Source organism: Syngnathus acus, chromosome 21, assembly GCF_901709675.1.
Source record: "Syngnathus acus chromosome 21, fSynAcu1.2, whole genome shotgun sequence".
NCBI lineage: Eukaryota > Metazoa > Chordata > Actinopteri > Syngnathiformes > Syngnathidae > Syngnathus > Syngnathus acus.
Genome location: NC_051105.1, coordinates 8,908,653 through 8,924,426, shown reverse-complemented (window position 1 = coordinate 8,924,426; position 15,774 = coordinate 8,908,653). Strand labels below are relative to the sequence as shown.

The following is a 15,774-nucleotide window of genomic DNA, read 5'->3' as shown; positions in this document are numbered from 1 at the left end:
CATTCAGTTCTCACGACGCTTAAGCCCCGCCCCTTCTCAAAACTGAAACTGCGTCACCAGTATACTCTGCTCTGATTGGACAGGCAGGCCGATTCGAGCCGGGGCTCCACCCATGTGACGCTTCTACCATTTGACGTTAGCCGAGTCTGCGCAATAATATCACGAGCGGGTTATGTGACGGCGTGATCACTCTTTTAATGTTCACGTTTGTAATTGGTGACGAACCCCATTCTCAACAACGTTACCAACTTATTTAGTGCCCTGTACTCGAGAAGACATGAGGCGAAGTAAAGCTGAAGTCGACCGGTATGTGGCCTCCGTGCAGACGTCGTCTCCCTCACTCAAAGAGGTAAGTGGAACCGGTGGCGGCTAATGTTACCATTGCTAACTGCGTTCCTTCTTCACCGAATCTCAAGTCAATTCGCCTCAAGAGAAACACCGAATGAGTCACAAACAAAATCAAACTAATCTTGAGTTGGGGGGGTCTACAGATCGATAGTTCTACGAGTCCTTGCGTGCTAGTGGCTTTAGCTAACCGGCGTTATGACGATAACCGTGTCCCTCCCCTTGAATGTCGAGAAGGCGCGCGGCGTGGGCTGGCCAGAGAAGCTAAGCTATTGCTACCTAGCTTGTCTTGACATACTAAAAACATTTCCACAAGGGTCGTTAATGATCAAGTGTGTCCGTTTTATTATATAGCATAGTTTGAACGATACACAAGTAATCCGTTCACTTCGATTGGTGTTTGATGGCCTTTTCAGAATTACTCATCAAGAAAGTTAAGCAGAATAAACGAAACTGAAGTCTTATAAGTGGTGAAACATTTACTCACCTGTGATATGGGCATGTTGTTTCACACACAGAAGTTAAGTAAAAATTATAGTAATAAATTAATCATTTCAGATCAACTAAATTCGATTGTCTTTGTGTGCTGGTCAACATGAAGTTAATAAATGTGCCATTCATTATAGTATAAATAGTGATTGGCTGATTTCAATCCAAAATGTCACATTTTTTGTACTTTGATGGCGTTGTAAACGCTGATGAAATAAAGACAATACAAATTGTGCAAAAGGAATCACTTACGTTACTCGTTCTTTTTTTTTTTTTTTTTTTCTTCCGTTGATACTCAACACAGTAGTAGACGTAAACCCTTATTTTGGCGGGTTATTTGTTTTGTATTTGTGTTTACAGAAGATAAGGATCACAGTATCTACTTGTCTGAAATTATGCTATAGCTACTGTAATATATCTCAGACATCCAAGGGGGAAAAAAACGATTTTCTTTGGTTGTTGTTCAATCAAAATCTCTTTGAATGTTTGTCATTTACAGAGACCTGTCAAGGGATTTTTATTTGCTAAATTATACTTTGAAGCCAAGGAGTATGAAATGGCTAAAAGGTAAGTATGAGTTGTGGGGGGGGGGGGGGGGACTGAATAATGCAGTGGCAGTGCTTTTTTAAATATATTGATTTTGTTTTCTTAGACATGTATCAGAGTATCTCAAAGTCCAAGAGAGGGATCCCAAAGCACACAAATTTCTCGGACAGCTCTATGAGCGAGAGGGAGACGTCAACAAGGCAGTGGGATGCTACAAGGTAAGATGGCCATGGAGGTTGCTAGTAGGAAATAGGAAGTCTGTGGTGCTTTTACTTCTTTTTAAAAAATTGTTTTGTTTAGTGCCCTGTGGTCTCTTTGTCAAATAGAGCATTTGAATTGAGTTAAAATGTGTGTAAATTTACCCACATTCTTAATTGTTGCCAACTTTTAACTTGTAAATGCTTTAGTACCAGCTGAGATGCTGCTAACTGAATGTCTGCCATTCTGTTCTTAAAAACGGCCAGTCTGATGTGTATCTGTATTTTGCTGACCTTGGTGTATTCACTGAGTCATTGTGTGTCTAAATGTCCTTTGTGCTGTGTCTGCAGCGCTCTGTGGACTTGAACCCGGTCCAGAGAGACCTGGTGCTGAAGGTGGCTGAGTTACTGGTCGCCAAAGAGGAAAGCGACAGCAGAGCTGAGTTTTGGGTGGACAAGGCTGCCAAATTGTTGCCAGGGAACCCAGCAGTCTTCAACCTGAAGGTGAGACATTTTTATCTTCTCAGCCAACTGGTTTTACTGGCCTTTGTAACTAAAGGTATGCATTCTATCTCCTCCCATTTGTGAAGGAGCGTCTGTTGAGTCGTCAAGGTCAGCAGGGCTGGAACCGACTGTTTGATCTCCTTCAAGCTGAGCTGGCAGCACGACCAGGAGATGCGCACGTTAACGTGAAGCTGGTGCAGCTATTTTGTCAGGACGGTCGCCTGGAGGAGGCCGTCAAGCACTGCCTGGCCACTGAAAGAAGGGGCCTCCTGCGCCACAGCCTGGACTGGTACACTGTGGTGGTGCACACGCTTCAGGTCAGTATGGCCACGAATGGAGGATTTCAGAAAGCTGCACCGGATGTGTTTTTATTTTTGCTTTGTCATTTACCAAAATCCACTTGGACCAACAATTTTCAGGATTACCTTACTCAGCCCAGCACGTCCAGCAATGACAAGATGTGTCGACGTCTTCAGAGAGACCTGCTCTTGGCCCACTGCAACCTTGTGAGAATCACTTTCTCAGGAAGCGCTGTGCAGGCCTCCCTTGACGCGCTCCAGTGGTGAGTGTGTGTTGCGTGTCCAGTTGTGAGCGGATGCTGGGAAATTGGGTGATTCGAACCCCTTTTGACCGATCACGTGTCTTATGTCTTATATTTTTGCCATCTTCTTGCATACGTGCAGTTTTGACCAAGCTATGCAGAAGATGAGAGGTGTTGCAGGCCAGCACACAGACGACCTTTGCGAGATGTTTGCGGAGATGCGAGCTCACCTGTACCTGCATGCTGGCACACTGCTCTTGAAGCTGGCTCAGGAACGCCAACAGAAATGGAGGGCAGTCATAGACCTGGCGGCGCTCTGCTATTTGCTCGCCCTGCAGGTATTGAACCCTTGACAGGAATTCAACTGCTTTCCAGAATGTTGTACTGCCAACAATTTTTAGTGACATACAAGGGATATGGTAGCACACTTAGTTTGAGACTTGTTTTTGTCTGCCTACTAGGTTCCCAAGCCAAAGGTGACCAAGAGAGATCAGTCTGCACCACAACTTCTCGAGCTGCTGGCTAACGACAGACAGAGTCAGGCCGGCCACATGCTGCTTAATCTGAGCACTGATCCATGCAGCTTGATCAGAGAGGTATGCATGATTTTTGTTGATCATCTGTGAGAACCGTCAGCGTCCTTTGCAATATTTATGCTGCAAAATGTTTACAATGACAGTTGACCACATGTTTGTTTTGGTTTTGTTTTGCGTTTGTATGTGCGTAGGTGGTGGAGGCATTTGGGAACCGTAGCGGTCAGGACTCTCTAGTTGAACTACTGTTAGGACCGCAGGCCTCGACTGGATCCTCTTTTATTGCCAATGATGACATTCGTTTTATTAAAGCACAAGCTCCAGAAATCTCCCAGCTAGCCAAGTGGGATGCAGGTGCAGAACCACAATACACTGATGGCAAATATGAACTGAAACATTTAGTTTTGTGAGAAGGGTATTGCTACAAAAACTACAATCTTGAAATATTACATTTAGATCATGTTGTCTATGTGGGGTGTGAGGTATCTCTCACAAAAGTCAAACATTCAAAGGCCATTCGAATAGCCCAATTCCACAAGCAGACTTTATTAACAAAGCATATTCATCCGTTTAGAAATCCAATCACAACACAGTGCAATAAATTGTGTCTCTTCTGTAGGTTCTGTTCTGTTGCATTGCGGAGACTTGCAACATTTAAGCTGGTTGGGGTTGCAGTGGTCCCTTCTTGGCCAAAAACCATCCTTGCGGGCCTGGCTACAGCAACTTTTTCCTCGACTTAACCTAGAAAGTTCTAAATTGGACTCAAATGCACCAGAGTCCATCTGCCTTCTGGATTTAGAGGTTGGTGAAAGCACTCGCGTCAGATTCAGTCTATAAAGCAACCATTCTATTATGGTAACCTCTTTAATAAACCAACTGGATAAATCTGTTTCTTGTCTTTGCAGGTCTTTATACTTGGTGTGGTGTTCTGCAGCCATTGTCAACTGCAGGAGACGGCAAAGATAAGCAGTGGCATAAACCAGCAGCAACAGCAGCTCTATGAGCCTCGCTGCCTCCCTCTTCCCCTCCTTCGCCTCTTGACCACCGAGAGACAGAGGGAGTGGTGGGATGCAGTCTATAGTCTTATTCACAAACAAGCCCTGTGAGTGTAACAGCTTTCGCCAACTGTGAAATCAGTGCAAAAAAAACCCTATTCGTTTTTTGAAGAATTCATGTTTTTTGTGGTTTTGCTTTGTTTTCTTTCTTTTTTTTTAAGTCCTGGAATGTCAGCCAAATTGCGAATGATCGTACAACATGGACTGAATACATTGAGAGCCGGAGAGAAACACGGGCTGCATCCAGCATTGGCTATCTACTGGGCTCAGTGTCTTAGCCAGACAGTAAGTAGATTTTTTTTTGTAGATTGACATTTGTATGGGTTTGGAAAAAGAGCTGATCAATCAAGCTGCAGCGACAGGCTCATCTGCACATTTTGTAAATGAAAGGGTGATGGCGTTAACTCCTACTATGACCAGAAGGAGTACATCAGCCGCAGTGTCCATTACTGGAAGGTTGTCCTTCCACTGTTGGACAAGATCAAAAACAGACGAAGCATACCAGAACCTCTCGACCCCCTCTACATACACTTTCCATCCAAAGATATTCGGGTTAGTACTCCCAATTGAAACCCAATGACTGTCTACCCCTTGTGATAAAACATTGCATTTGGTTTGCCAGCAGACCATAATTAAATCCACCCAACTTTATTCCTGCCCAGGTGTCCTCGGTGAAGGGGCTTGAAGAGGAAGCCAAAGTCGCACATGCATCTCTTCTTGACATTGAGGGCAAGACAGAGGAAGCCATTTCAACATTGGAGTCCATCAATAACATGTCATCTATCTGGCATTTGGCGCAGGTTGGTTGACTGATTTTACTCATTGCTTGTCTGACTAATTATTGCATAGATTTAGTTTTAGGAACATTTCCTTTCAGGTATAGTCATTTGATAAACCTACCGTCAGCTATGTCATGTTATGGTTCTAATAAAATTGCATTTTTGTTATCTGATTTGTTAGCTCTCATGATGCTGAAATGTTCTGTCACTTCTTTTGACTCAATGATATATTAAAAATCACCGTAGTCTGTTACAAATCCATCACGTCATTTGTATGTGTGAACATTAATACAGCTTTCAATTAATTACTAACCATGTTTTGTTGGAAAGATCTACCAGCGACTGTCAGAGGAGGCCAGCAATGGAGTTGAGGAGACACAGGACAGGTGCATCACTTTTCTGAAGAAATTCCGGATTTACCTCTTAAAGATCTACAATGCCAACGCGGATGAGGTTGAAAAAGTAATGCTTATTATTTTTCTTCTTAATGTGAGTCTGAGTGTTCATACGCTCTGAAAGCTTTCAAGTCATTGCTTGCGTATCGTATTCCAGCTTCCAGTGTCCATGGAAGAAGTTCTCGACCTTCTAAATGATGTGAACCAGCAACTTGGCGAGAGTGGAGAGAATGAAGAAGAGGAGAAGAATGGTGGTTTTATGGGACTGACCCATTCAAGTCCTGCTTATCCCACAGACACCAGTGCCACCATATCACACATGAAGTTTTCCAGTCCCTCCCCTAACAAAAGCATCGGTTCTCCTTCCAAAAGGCACCTGGTAGGCTCCAGTTACTTACTAGCTTATTACTTGATAACCATCTTTTTGGGTTAAATGTTGTACTACTATTTCATTCCTGTTTTAGATTTCTCCAAAAATATCACCTCATTGGGTGGAGGACCAGAAAAGTCTTCTCCAAATGCTGTGTCAGCAAGTTGAAGCCCTGAAGGTATGTTTATAAATTAAAATGTACACAGTGTTTGTCCATTTATTTTACATTATTCTGTATGATGTGAAGGAAACATTTGCTCTTGCGTCATAGTTTAGATATTAGTGATACACTAATTATTTTGTGTAACCTCATGTTTGACTGCAAAGTAGCTACCCACTTGTATGATCAATGAAGTCAGTTCCACTGAACATTTCTGTGTGCGTGTGCGCACTCGCATTGCTGTCACTTCACTCCTGAGGAATATTATCGATGATATCACGTCACCTGTTTGCAGTCTATCAAACCCCGAGATATCTAGTCTAGAGCCGACCAATTGTTTTGTTAGACATTATTCAAAGAGGTTATCTAAGGAGCGCCTGCGATGCGTCCAATTGAGCCACGAGGCTTTTCTCGTTGCAGAATGAGGTCCATGACCTGAGACACAACTCTTCATCAAACAGCTTCAGCTCTCCTCATCACAAAATGTATCCTGAGAGTTATGGCGCTGAAGGGCTGCAAGAGTCTTTTACTCCTGTCCAGCCTTACCATGGGGCCCCCCTGACAGGTCAGTGTACTTTTTGGAGCGCACAATTTTTTGAAATGCTATGTAAGATTGCTATTGATATCAAACAAGAGTAGGAAGCTATTTGATGGAAGATACTTTCTTCATGTTTGTGCTCTGGTGGTCAAGTTTCCACTACAGGTCCCTCTGGTTACTACAATCAGTCTCCAGCATACAACTCTCAGTATCTCCTGCGCACAACAACAAATGTAACCCCCACAAAGGTAAACTAAGCGTTGTGTTAGTATGCAAAATCTCATCGTGCTGAAAATGACCCCCCCCCCTTTTTTTTTTTTTTTTTTTTTTTTTTTTTTTTTTTTAAACACAGGGCCCAATGTACGGCATGAACCGCATGCCACCTCAGCAGCATATGTATGCCTATCAGCCGCCGACTCATACTCCTCCAATGCAAACGGCCCCTGCTTGCGTCTACCCCCCTCAAGAGCAGACCTTCGCCGCCCCTCTTCGATTTGAATCGCCAGCAACCAATCTCCTGTCACCGTATAGTGAAGAATATTATGGACAGAGTATACCTCACCAAAGTACCAACCCTCCTTTACCCGAGCCTGGTTATTTCACTAAACCATCTGTAATCCCTGCTCAGCCACCAAAGAACAATGAGGGGAAACTTGTGGATTTTGGGAAGCTCTCCTTCGGTCAGCAAGTACCTTCTGAAGCACCCAAGGTCCCAAGTTTTGGAACAAACACGGTTTCCCAATCGACACCATCAGCTGCCTTTAAATTCAACTCCAACTTTAAATCCAACGATGGAGATTTCACATTCTCAGCATCCAAAGCTAAACCCAGTGAAAGTTTGCTTGGTCTTCTTACATCTGACATCGCCAGTAAGACAAATACTTTGCCAGAGAAGCCTCCTGCTCAAGAGCAGACAGCAAGCCAAGCGAGTATTTTCACTTTTGGCAATAAGAATGCGTCCGGCTTCTCATTTGCTAATACAGTGCAAAGCACAGGCCCTTTGAGTCTGTTTGGAAAAGTGGAGCAGCCATTTAAATTTGGGGATGTTGCCCAGCCAATGTTCGGTAATGCCAGGTCTGCACCCGAAGATGAAAACGCAGACGATAGTGACAATGATAGCAGTCATGGTGAGGAGGACGATGACGACGACGATGATGATGGACCTCACTTTGAACCCATTGTACCACTTCCTGATAAGGTTGATGTGAAAACGGGTGAGGAAGATGAGGAGGAATTGTTTTGCAACAGAGCAAAGCTGTATAGATTCGACGCTGAGACAAAGGAGTGGAAGGAACGAGGCATTGGCAATGTTAAAATCCTGAAACATATCACAACGGCAAAAGTTCGACTCTTAATGAGACGGGAGCAAGTCCTGAAGATATGCGCTAACCACTACATTACCACTGATATGAAACTGAAACCGAACGCTGGTTCTGATAAATCGTGGGTATGGAATGCCATCGACTATGCAGACGAAAAGCCCAAGTCTGAGCAACTCGCCATCCGCTTCAAAACAATAGATGAGGCATCGCTCTTTAAGAGTAAGTTTGAAGAAGCCCAGAGCCTGGTGGTGAAATCACAAGAGGCACCACAAGAGAAGAAAGAAGATGACGCAAAAACGTCGAAACCATTGGAAACTCTCAAAGCTAAGTTTGCATTAAAAGCAGGCGAATGGAATTGCGCTGACTGCTATGTGAGAAATAAACCAGAGGCTGCGAGGTGCCTTTCTTGCCAAAGTCCCAATCCCAATTCCACCACGACACCAGACAAGGGGACCGAAAATGAATCAAAAGGCACTCCCCTTACCTTCAAATTTGGGACAAGTGACACTTTAAAGTTCGGGACAAGTGAACAGAAAACTAGCAGTAGTGGTTCCCCCTTTCCTGTGTTTAATACTTCTGGAACTTCATCGTTTACATTTGGCACAAGTTCTAGCAAACCCGCTGACACAATAGAAAAGCAAAGTGCGTCTGCAAGTAGCAACTCAGAATCCATTGCGAGTTCTGGGTTTGGCTCCAAATTTGCAAAGAAACCAGGTCAGTGGGAGTGCTCTGCGTGCTATGTCATGAATAAAGTCGATGCAGAGAATTGTGTCAGCTGTACAAATCCCAAGCGAACAAGTTCTCGTAAACCCGCTGACACAATAGAAAAGCAAAGTGCATCTGCAAGTAGCGACTCCGAATCCATTGCGAGTTCTGGGTTTGGCTCCAAATTTGCAAAGAAACCTGGTCAGTGGGAGTGCTCTGCGTGCTATGTCATAAATAAAGCCGATGCAGAGAATTGTGTCAGCTGTACAAATCCCAAGCGCAGCAGTGAACCAAAAGTGGAAGCTCCCGTGGTTGCAAATCAATCAACGGCATCACCGTTTTCCGGTTTCGGAGCTGACGTCGCAAAAGACGATCGACAGAAGGGTACATCGTTACAAGCCATGTTTTCCAAGAAAGACGGTCAATGGAATTGTGACTCTTGTTTGTTGACAAATGAAGCCGCTAGCAGTAAATGTGTTGCCTGTTTGACACCAAATCCCAAAATGAAAAGCACAAGTAGTACTACTTCGTCAGCTTCCGCTTTCAGCTTCAACTTTGGAGTGAAAACACCGGCGGGCCAGCCCACTGGAAGCGGCTTCAGTACACCTTTTGGAGCTGCGAGCTCATTTCAGTTTGGCCAAAACAAAGCAGGGACCTCTGCCTCTTCTTTCAAGTTTGAAGCTTCCCCGTCTGCTCCTCCGAGCACAACAAGTTCTTCTGGATTCTCTTTCTCAATGCCCATGCTTGCAGGTGGCTTTACATTTGGAATTCCCGGCACCGCAAAAGATGAAACCGATAAGTCGTCTACCCCACGCGATCAGGTGGCTTCCGGTTCGGCCTCCAGCTTGCTTCGAAATATAGCTGATCAACATAAAGTGAAAGAAAATGATTCTACCCCTCAAGAGCTCAGGAAAGAGTTTGAGACAAATCCATTAATATCTGGTAAAACAAACACTTTCAGTTTTGCAGACCTGGCAAAGTCACCTGCTTCAGACTTCCAGTTTGGTCAGAAGGACCTCGATTTCAAAGGTTTCTCTGGCGCTGGCGAACAACTGTTTTCATCAACCCCGACCAAGACAAATGAGCAAGGGGAAGACGATATGTATAAAACTGAAGAAAACGATGACATCCAGTTTGAACCGGTGGTTCAAATGCCCGAGAAGGTTGACCTTGTCACAGGGGAGGAGGATGAACAGGTTCTTTATTCCCAGCGTGTCAAACTCTTCCGGTTTGACACAAACACCAGTCAGTGGAAAGAGCGCGGGGTGGGAATCTTGAAATTTTTGAAAAACAAATCCAATGGCAGACTTCGGGTTTTGATGAGAAGAGAGCAAGTTCTGAAGGTGTGCGCCAACCACTGGATCACTACCACCATGAATCTCAAGCCGCTGGCGGGCTCGGATAAAGCGTGGATGTGGCTGGCCAATGATTTCTCGGACGGCGACGCCAAACCGGAACAGTTGGCCGCCAAATTTAAAACCCCAGAACTCGCGGAGGAATTCAAGGCCAAGTTTGAGGAATGTCAACGACTCCTCTTGGACATCCCCCTGCAAACCCCTCACAAACTGGTCGACTCGGGCAGGACTGCACACCTGATTCAGAAAGCCGAGGAAATGAAGTCTGGTTTGAAAGACCTGAAATCATTTTTGACAGACGACAAAACAAAGATCAACCCCGATGACAACAAGCTTGCATCGTCTAATGTCAAATCGGTGTCGAGTCTTTTATTCAAGCCTCACAGTGAAAGCACCGGCCCTACCTTAGAGTGGGACAACTATGACCTGAGAGAAGAGGCCTTGGATGACACGGCCGATTCATCTGTCTATGCCTCTCCACTTGCCAGCAGCCCACTAAGAAAGAACTTATTCCGCTTTGGGGAGTCCATGGGTGGTTTCAGCTTCAGCTTCCAACCTGGCATAAGTCCCTCCAAGTCTCCCGCTAAATTCAACCAGAGCCATTCCTCGGTGGGCACAGATGAAGAGCAAGATGTTACGCAAGATGAGGAGAGAGACGGTCTGTACTTTGACCCGGTCGTTCCCCTGCCTGACCTGGTTGAGATTTCCACGGGTGAAGAAGATGAACAGGTCGTCTTCAGTCATAGAGCCAAACTTTATCGTTATGATAAAGAAGCGAGTCAGTGGAAGGAGAGAGGTATTGGAGATCTCAAAATCTTACAGAACTATAACACCAAATGGGTCAGGTTGATTATGAGACGAGACCAGGTACTTAAGATCTGCGCGAACCAATGGATCGCGGCAGCAATGAAGCTAGAACCCATGAAGGGTGCGGAGAAGGCCTGGGTGTGGAGCGCACTGGACTTTGCTGAGGAAGGAGAGGGTAAAGTGGAGCAGCTGGCTGTGAGATTCAAATTGCAGGAAACGGCAAACACCTTCAAACAGGTTTTTGATGAAGCCAAGATTGCTCAGGAGAAAGTGGAACTTATGACCCCCGTGGCATCCATCGTTTCTCAGGGCAGCGGCGACTCGAAAACTGTGTGCGGGAAGGCGGCCATTGCTATTTTGGAAGCCACCACAAAGGAACGCACCGAACTCTTCATTGAGAGCAAAACTTCCGGTTCTCAGAGTCCTCTCAACCCCACCAAGTCAGTGATGTCGCCCCCTAAGTTTGTGTTTGGCTCGGACAGTCTTCAGAAGATATTTGGCAGCCCAAAATCGAACTCCGATAGCGGTGACTGCGAAGCCAGTTTGAAAACGAAAGATTCCCCGCAGCCTAACAAGGCTTCTTCGCCTGTGCCACCTGGCTTCAAAATTCCACAAACGGGTAAGCACAATTTACACAATGTTTTTCAAATGTTCTTTTCGGAAAGGGAACATTTAGTGTGCCACCCCCTAAAAAAATAAATTTGATCATGTAAATATCCTTAAAATTTAATGCTACCATTAGCAAAGAAAAACAAGAAACGTTTCTTTCGCAATTTTGGCCAATGGCGATGGCCTTTCCATTTAGTTCCTGTTAACCCAAAAACCCATCATCCTTTAGGACTGGATTTTAGACTTTTCAAAGATAACCCAACGGCCTTTTGGACAAGCACTTCGAGCGCTCGGTTTGAAAGTCCAGGTACTCTAATGACCTCAGTGTGCCTTAACACTTTCCAGCTGGGTGGTAGAAAGGAATAACTCACATGCACGAAGTGGAAAACAGGAAAACTAACGTATCTGCATGTCTGTGTAGAAAATGTTGCATTTGAAATGGAAGTCAAGTCAAACATTTTCTTTGCAATATTGTTCTATGCGCTCCAATAAACTAAGACACTATTCTGATTAATGTTGTGGACAAATTGAGATAAGAAATAATTTGCTCATGCTTTGTTTAGAATGTTGTTTGTGGGACTCAACCTGAATGATATCTATCTTTGATTAGTTTCAGGGCCAGAAACAGTGCCACCATTTAATGGCAGTCTCAAATATTGATCAATTATCAGTAGTACCAAGAGGAAGGATTTTACATAAGCCAATGCTGCCTAAATGGTGAGCTGAGTGTCGACTGTCTTAACAACTCGCACTCCAAATTTAGTGCAGGAAGCGTGGCAACAGTGTGAAATGCAATTCCCAGTCTAGTGTGGCAGCAAATGCTAATCATAGTTCCACGTAGTTAAATTGTCCAGTGTAGCAGTGTTGAATTTCACACTTTTTTTAAGTCTGTGATTTGAACCACCCCGGCATGCGTTCAGTATGTTGTTATTCTCGAAATGGCATTAATTTGGATGCATGTTTATTTTTGCTGTGCATTATATGTTGTGTGCAAAACTAACCCATCATTTGCAGTCCAAACGTATTTATTGACTGCACGTTACTCACTGATTTCTTTTTTTTCTTTTTTGTTGTTGTTGTTGTCACAGGAGTCAGCAGTGCAGGGTCAGAAGAGGACTCTGAGGTGGAGATTGTGTATGTCAGGGAACCCACCGCTGAGCAAGCTGCTTTAGCCAGGAAATTACTGCTGCCCCCCACCTTTTTCTGTTACCAGAATGAACCAGGCTACACCAGTGACAATCAACCTGATGGTGAGGCTGCACTTTCACTTTGGACAGTAGGAGTTGAACAATGGCGACTGAAGCATGAGATGAGTCCGACACGGACGTAATGTAAACGGGGTCAGCCCTCATTTGTCAACAGCACCATTGAGGAGGACAGCAGCACTGATGTTTTGATAACTCTTAATTAATTAAATTAAATTTGAATCCGTTTTAAAATGTTTGACAAAATACTGAGAAAACATTTTAAGTTGGAGTTGAGCATCAAAATTTCGTCTATTTTACTTAATGATGAGATTGAGCTTATTCCATGTACAATAAATTCTGTTCTATTGACTTTTTTGTGTAGATGAGGATTACGAGTCGGCAGTGAAATCCTTGAATGGAAAACTTTACCCTGATCCTCCTGAAAAAAAAGTCACTGTATCTGCTCATGGTATGGAAATTTTGAGTCCCTTTTTTCACCCCCTCATCATTTTACTGATAGTTTCTATCCGATCCACTCAGAGCCCGACTGCCAGGTCGTTTGGGAGAAGAAGCCAACACCCAAGGAAGAGGAGAAGGCCAAGAGCCTTCAGCTTCCACCCACCTTCTTTTGTGGCTTGAGCACCACTGACAGTGACCCCGATCCTGACAAGGCAGAGGACTTTGAGACTGAAGTCCAAAAGGCTCAGCAGCAACTGGTAAGAAGCGGGTCAAAGTGTTTAAACAAAGTGTTACTGTGTAGTTGGATTTAACGCTAAACCTATCACCCACAAAAATAAATGCTACTTTTTGGGATTTGTTTTGTTTTGTAGCACCTTTCTAGGGACTAATTGACACTGTAGTCTTACGATCACTCTGACACGTCTTCCGTTCATGACTGTAGGATGCCCAGTTAAACACAGCTAAAAAAGAGACCGGTGGCCCCGATGAGAACCCGACATCTGAGGCATCCCCGAGCTGCGAATACAGCGCAAAGGAAGACGCATCAGAGCAGCCGGCAAACGTGCCACCGCGAGCTCCCAGCAGCAGCAGCTCTCCCATCGACCTGTCAACTAAGACTGAGCCGGCGCCGGAGACCACCCCTGCCCCCTCTGCTGCCCCCTTCGCTCTCCCTCCCGCTGTTCCAAGTGCAGGTTTGTCCTAGGGTTAGATGATGTGTCCGACATAAAAGGGACGTTTTACATTGAGTTTCTTGGTGAGAATTTTCTTCCTTTACAGGCACACCTAGTTTTGGCTTCACTGCGGTAGAGGGCTTCTCTTTTGCTGACCTGGCCAAAAATACAGAAGGCTTTGCATTTGGAACACAAGGTTCTTTTGCTTGTGTTATTTCCTTTCTCTACACTGACATATATGTTGTGTTGTTTTAATGGGTTGTGGTGTTTTTGTGTGTCTGCATGTAGATTCCAACTTCTCTTGGGCAAACGCAGGCGCGGTTGTATTTGGTTCCTCGGCCCCCGCATCCTCCAACAAGGACAATGATGAGGGCGCAAGTGATGAAGAGAACTCTGCGAAAAATGTTGACATACACTTTGAGCCCATCGTTTCCTTACCAGAGGTAATTTGCTCACACGTGGACATGCAAACAAGTTTGAAATCTTGACTGTTTAATGTCTGGTCCCGTCGCTGTCTTCACTCCATCCTCTCAGGTGGAAACCAAGTCTGGAGAGGAGGACGAAGAGATCCTCTTCAAGGAGCGCGCCAAGCTCTTCCGATGGGACCGGGACCTCAGCCAGTGGAAGGAGCGCGGCGTCGGCGACATCAAGATCCTCTTCCACCCGGCCAAGCGTTTCTACCGGATCCTCATGAGGAGGGAGCAGGTGTTCCGGGTTTGCGCCAACCACAATATCTCCCAGGCGATGGAGCTGAAGCCCATGAACACCTCGGCCAACGCTCTCATCTGGACCGCCACGGACTACTCTGGTACACAACGGCAGCCGTACAGCTATGACGTGTGATGGAATGGGGTGCTTTTAAATGCTTTTTTTTTTTCTTTTTTTGGGGGATTTCCAGACAGCGCAGAGGGTGCAGTAGAACAGCTCGCGGTCAAGTTCAAAACTCCGGAGATTGCTGCGTCCTTCAAGAAGACCTTCTGCGAATGTCAAAGCCACATCAGCCAAACCGACGCTTCGTGCACCACCGCACCCATGTCCAGAATTCAGGAGCACTCCAGAGACTCGAACCCACAGGTGTTCCTCAACTTAGAGGCGGACGGCCAACCTCTCGGCACCATCATCGTCGAGCTCTTCTCTCACCTTGTTCCCAAGACGGCGGAAAACTTCAGGGCGCTCTGTACGGGCGAGAAAGGCTTTGGTCTGAAGGGCTCCATCTTCCACAGGGTCATACCAGGCTTCATGTGTCAGGTGAGGAAAAGTTATATCAACTTAGTTTCTCAGATGTTGTTGGCAATGTGAAAGAGGTAAGACTATATTGTAAAAATAATAAAATAGTCACTATGCTGGAGTTGGATCCCTTTAATAAAGTGGCGGTATTGCCATTGACTGTTATTCCTTGTGGCTTCCATAGGGTGGCGACATCACTAACAGCGACGGCACAGGCGGGAAATCAATCTACGGCACCAAGTTCGAGGATGAGAACTTCGACGTCCGCCACACGGGTCCGGGCATCTTGTCCATGGCCAACCGTGGTCGCGATACCAACAACTCCCAGTTCTTTATCACGCTGAAAAAGGCAGAGCACCTGGACTTCAAGCATGTGGCTTTTGGCTGGGTTCGGCAAGGCATGGACATAGTGCAACACATGGGGGAGCTCGGCACAAAGGGAGGCGTCCCCACCAAGAAGTTCCTTATTGCTGACTGTGGTCAGATTTAGACTTTATGGACAGTCCAGTCTTATTAAAGAATTACACACTGACCACAACACTACTGGTCAAGAGCCACAGATATTTTTTAAGGGGCGCATTATCTATATCACTGTCCGGTGTGAAAATGTCATACATTTGTTGTCTATAGAATTGTACATTAACTTTTTTTTGTCTTGCATGTGCTCAATTTGAATGTATTGGTACTCTTTACACGCATACACGGCCCTTTTTGACCAATCTTAAAAATGTTAATTTAAAGAAATGTTATTTGAAAGCACCATTGCTTTCTACTTGTTTCATGTAGACTTCCTGTTTGTGTTGTCTCTTTCCCAGTATTCATTGTTGCCCGCATATACCATGATGGGGGGAAGCTTCAGGAAAATCAGTTTGCCGTGCCGTTAAATAAAAATGCTTTGAGTAATTCATTTCCTTATTTTTGAAGTCAAACAATCCAGTTATCGACTGAGTGTAGTACCGACCAAGGCCACCTCATGAGGG

The 15,774-nt window shown here is 45.0% G+C and overlaps 1 protein-coding gene across 4 annotated transcripts; it reads left to right on the top strand.

Moving 5' to 3' along the window:
- Nucleotides 1-118: 118 nt before the first annotated feature.
- ranbp2 (RAN binding protein 2) lies at nt 119-15,697 on the top strand. 4 transcript variants are annotated; one of them, XM_037239365.1, is made up of 30 exons: nt 119-349; nt 1,334-1,401; nt 1,487-1,598; nt 1,929-2,081; nt 2,168-2,398; nt 2,501-2,643; nt 2,765-2,960; nt 3,084-3,218; nt 3,350-3,509; nt 3,775-3,956; nt 4,061-4,257; nt 4,372-4,495; nt 4,631-4,762; nt 4,873-5,010; nt 5,320-5,451; nt 5,542-5,763; nt 5,849-5,932; nt 6,335-6,479; nt 6,606-6,700; nt 6,805-11,260; nt 11,480-11,557; nt 12,339-12,500; nt 12,820-12,906; nt 12,978-13,153; nt 13,339-13,588; nt 13,674-13,763; nt 13,856-14,010; nt 14,102-14,375; nt 14,466-14,815; nt 14,979-15,697. In XM_037239365.1, the coding sequence occupies exons 1-30, from the start codon at nt 278-280 to the stop codon at nt 15,282-15,284; spliced, it is 9,105 nt and encodes a 3,034-aa protein (XP_037095260.1). In that variant the 5' UTR covers nt 119-277; the 3' UTR covers nt 15,285-15,697. The 4 variants fall into 4 exon arrangements, with proteins under 4 accessions (XP_037095260.1, XP_037095259.1, XP_037095258.1 ...); XM_037239364.1 differs by having other exon boundaries at nt 4,601-4,762; nt 6,618-6,700; XM_037239363.1 differs by having other exon boundaries at nt 4,601-4,762.
- Nucleotides 15,698-15,774: the final 77 nt, after the last annotated feature.

Excerpts from the sequence above, each read along its gene's own strand:
- ranbp2 (XM_037239363.1), top strand. The coding sequence starts at position 278 with ATGAGGCGAAGTAAAGCTGAAGTCGACCGGTATGTGGCCTCCGTGCAG. Across the intron at positions 1,402-1,486 it reads GAGTATGAAATGGCTAAAAG|ACATGTATCAGAGTATCTCA; the intron begins GTAAGTATGAGT and ends TTGTTTTCTTAG. Across the intron at positions 11,261-11,479 it reads CTTCAAAATTCCACAAACGG|GACTGGATTTTAGACTTTTC; the intron begins GTAAGCACAATT and ends ATCATCCTTTAG.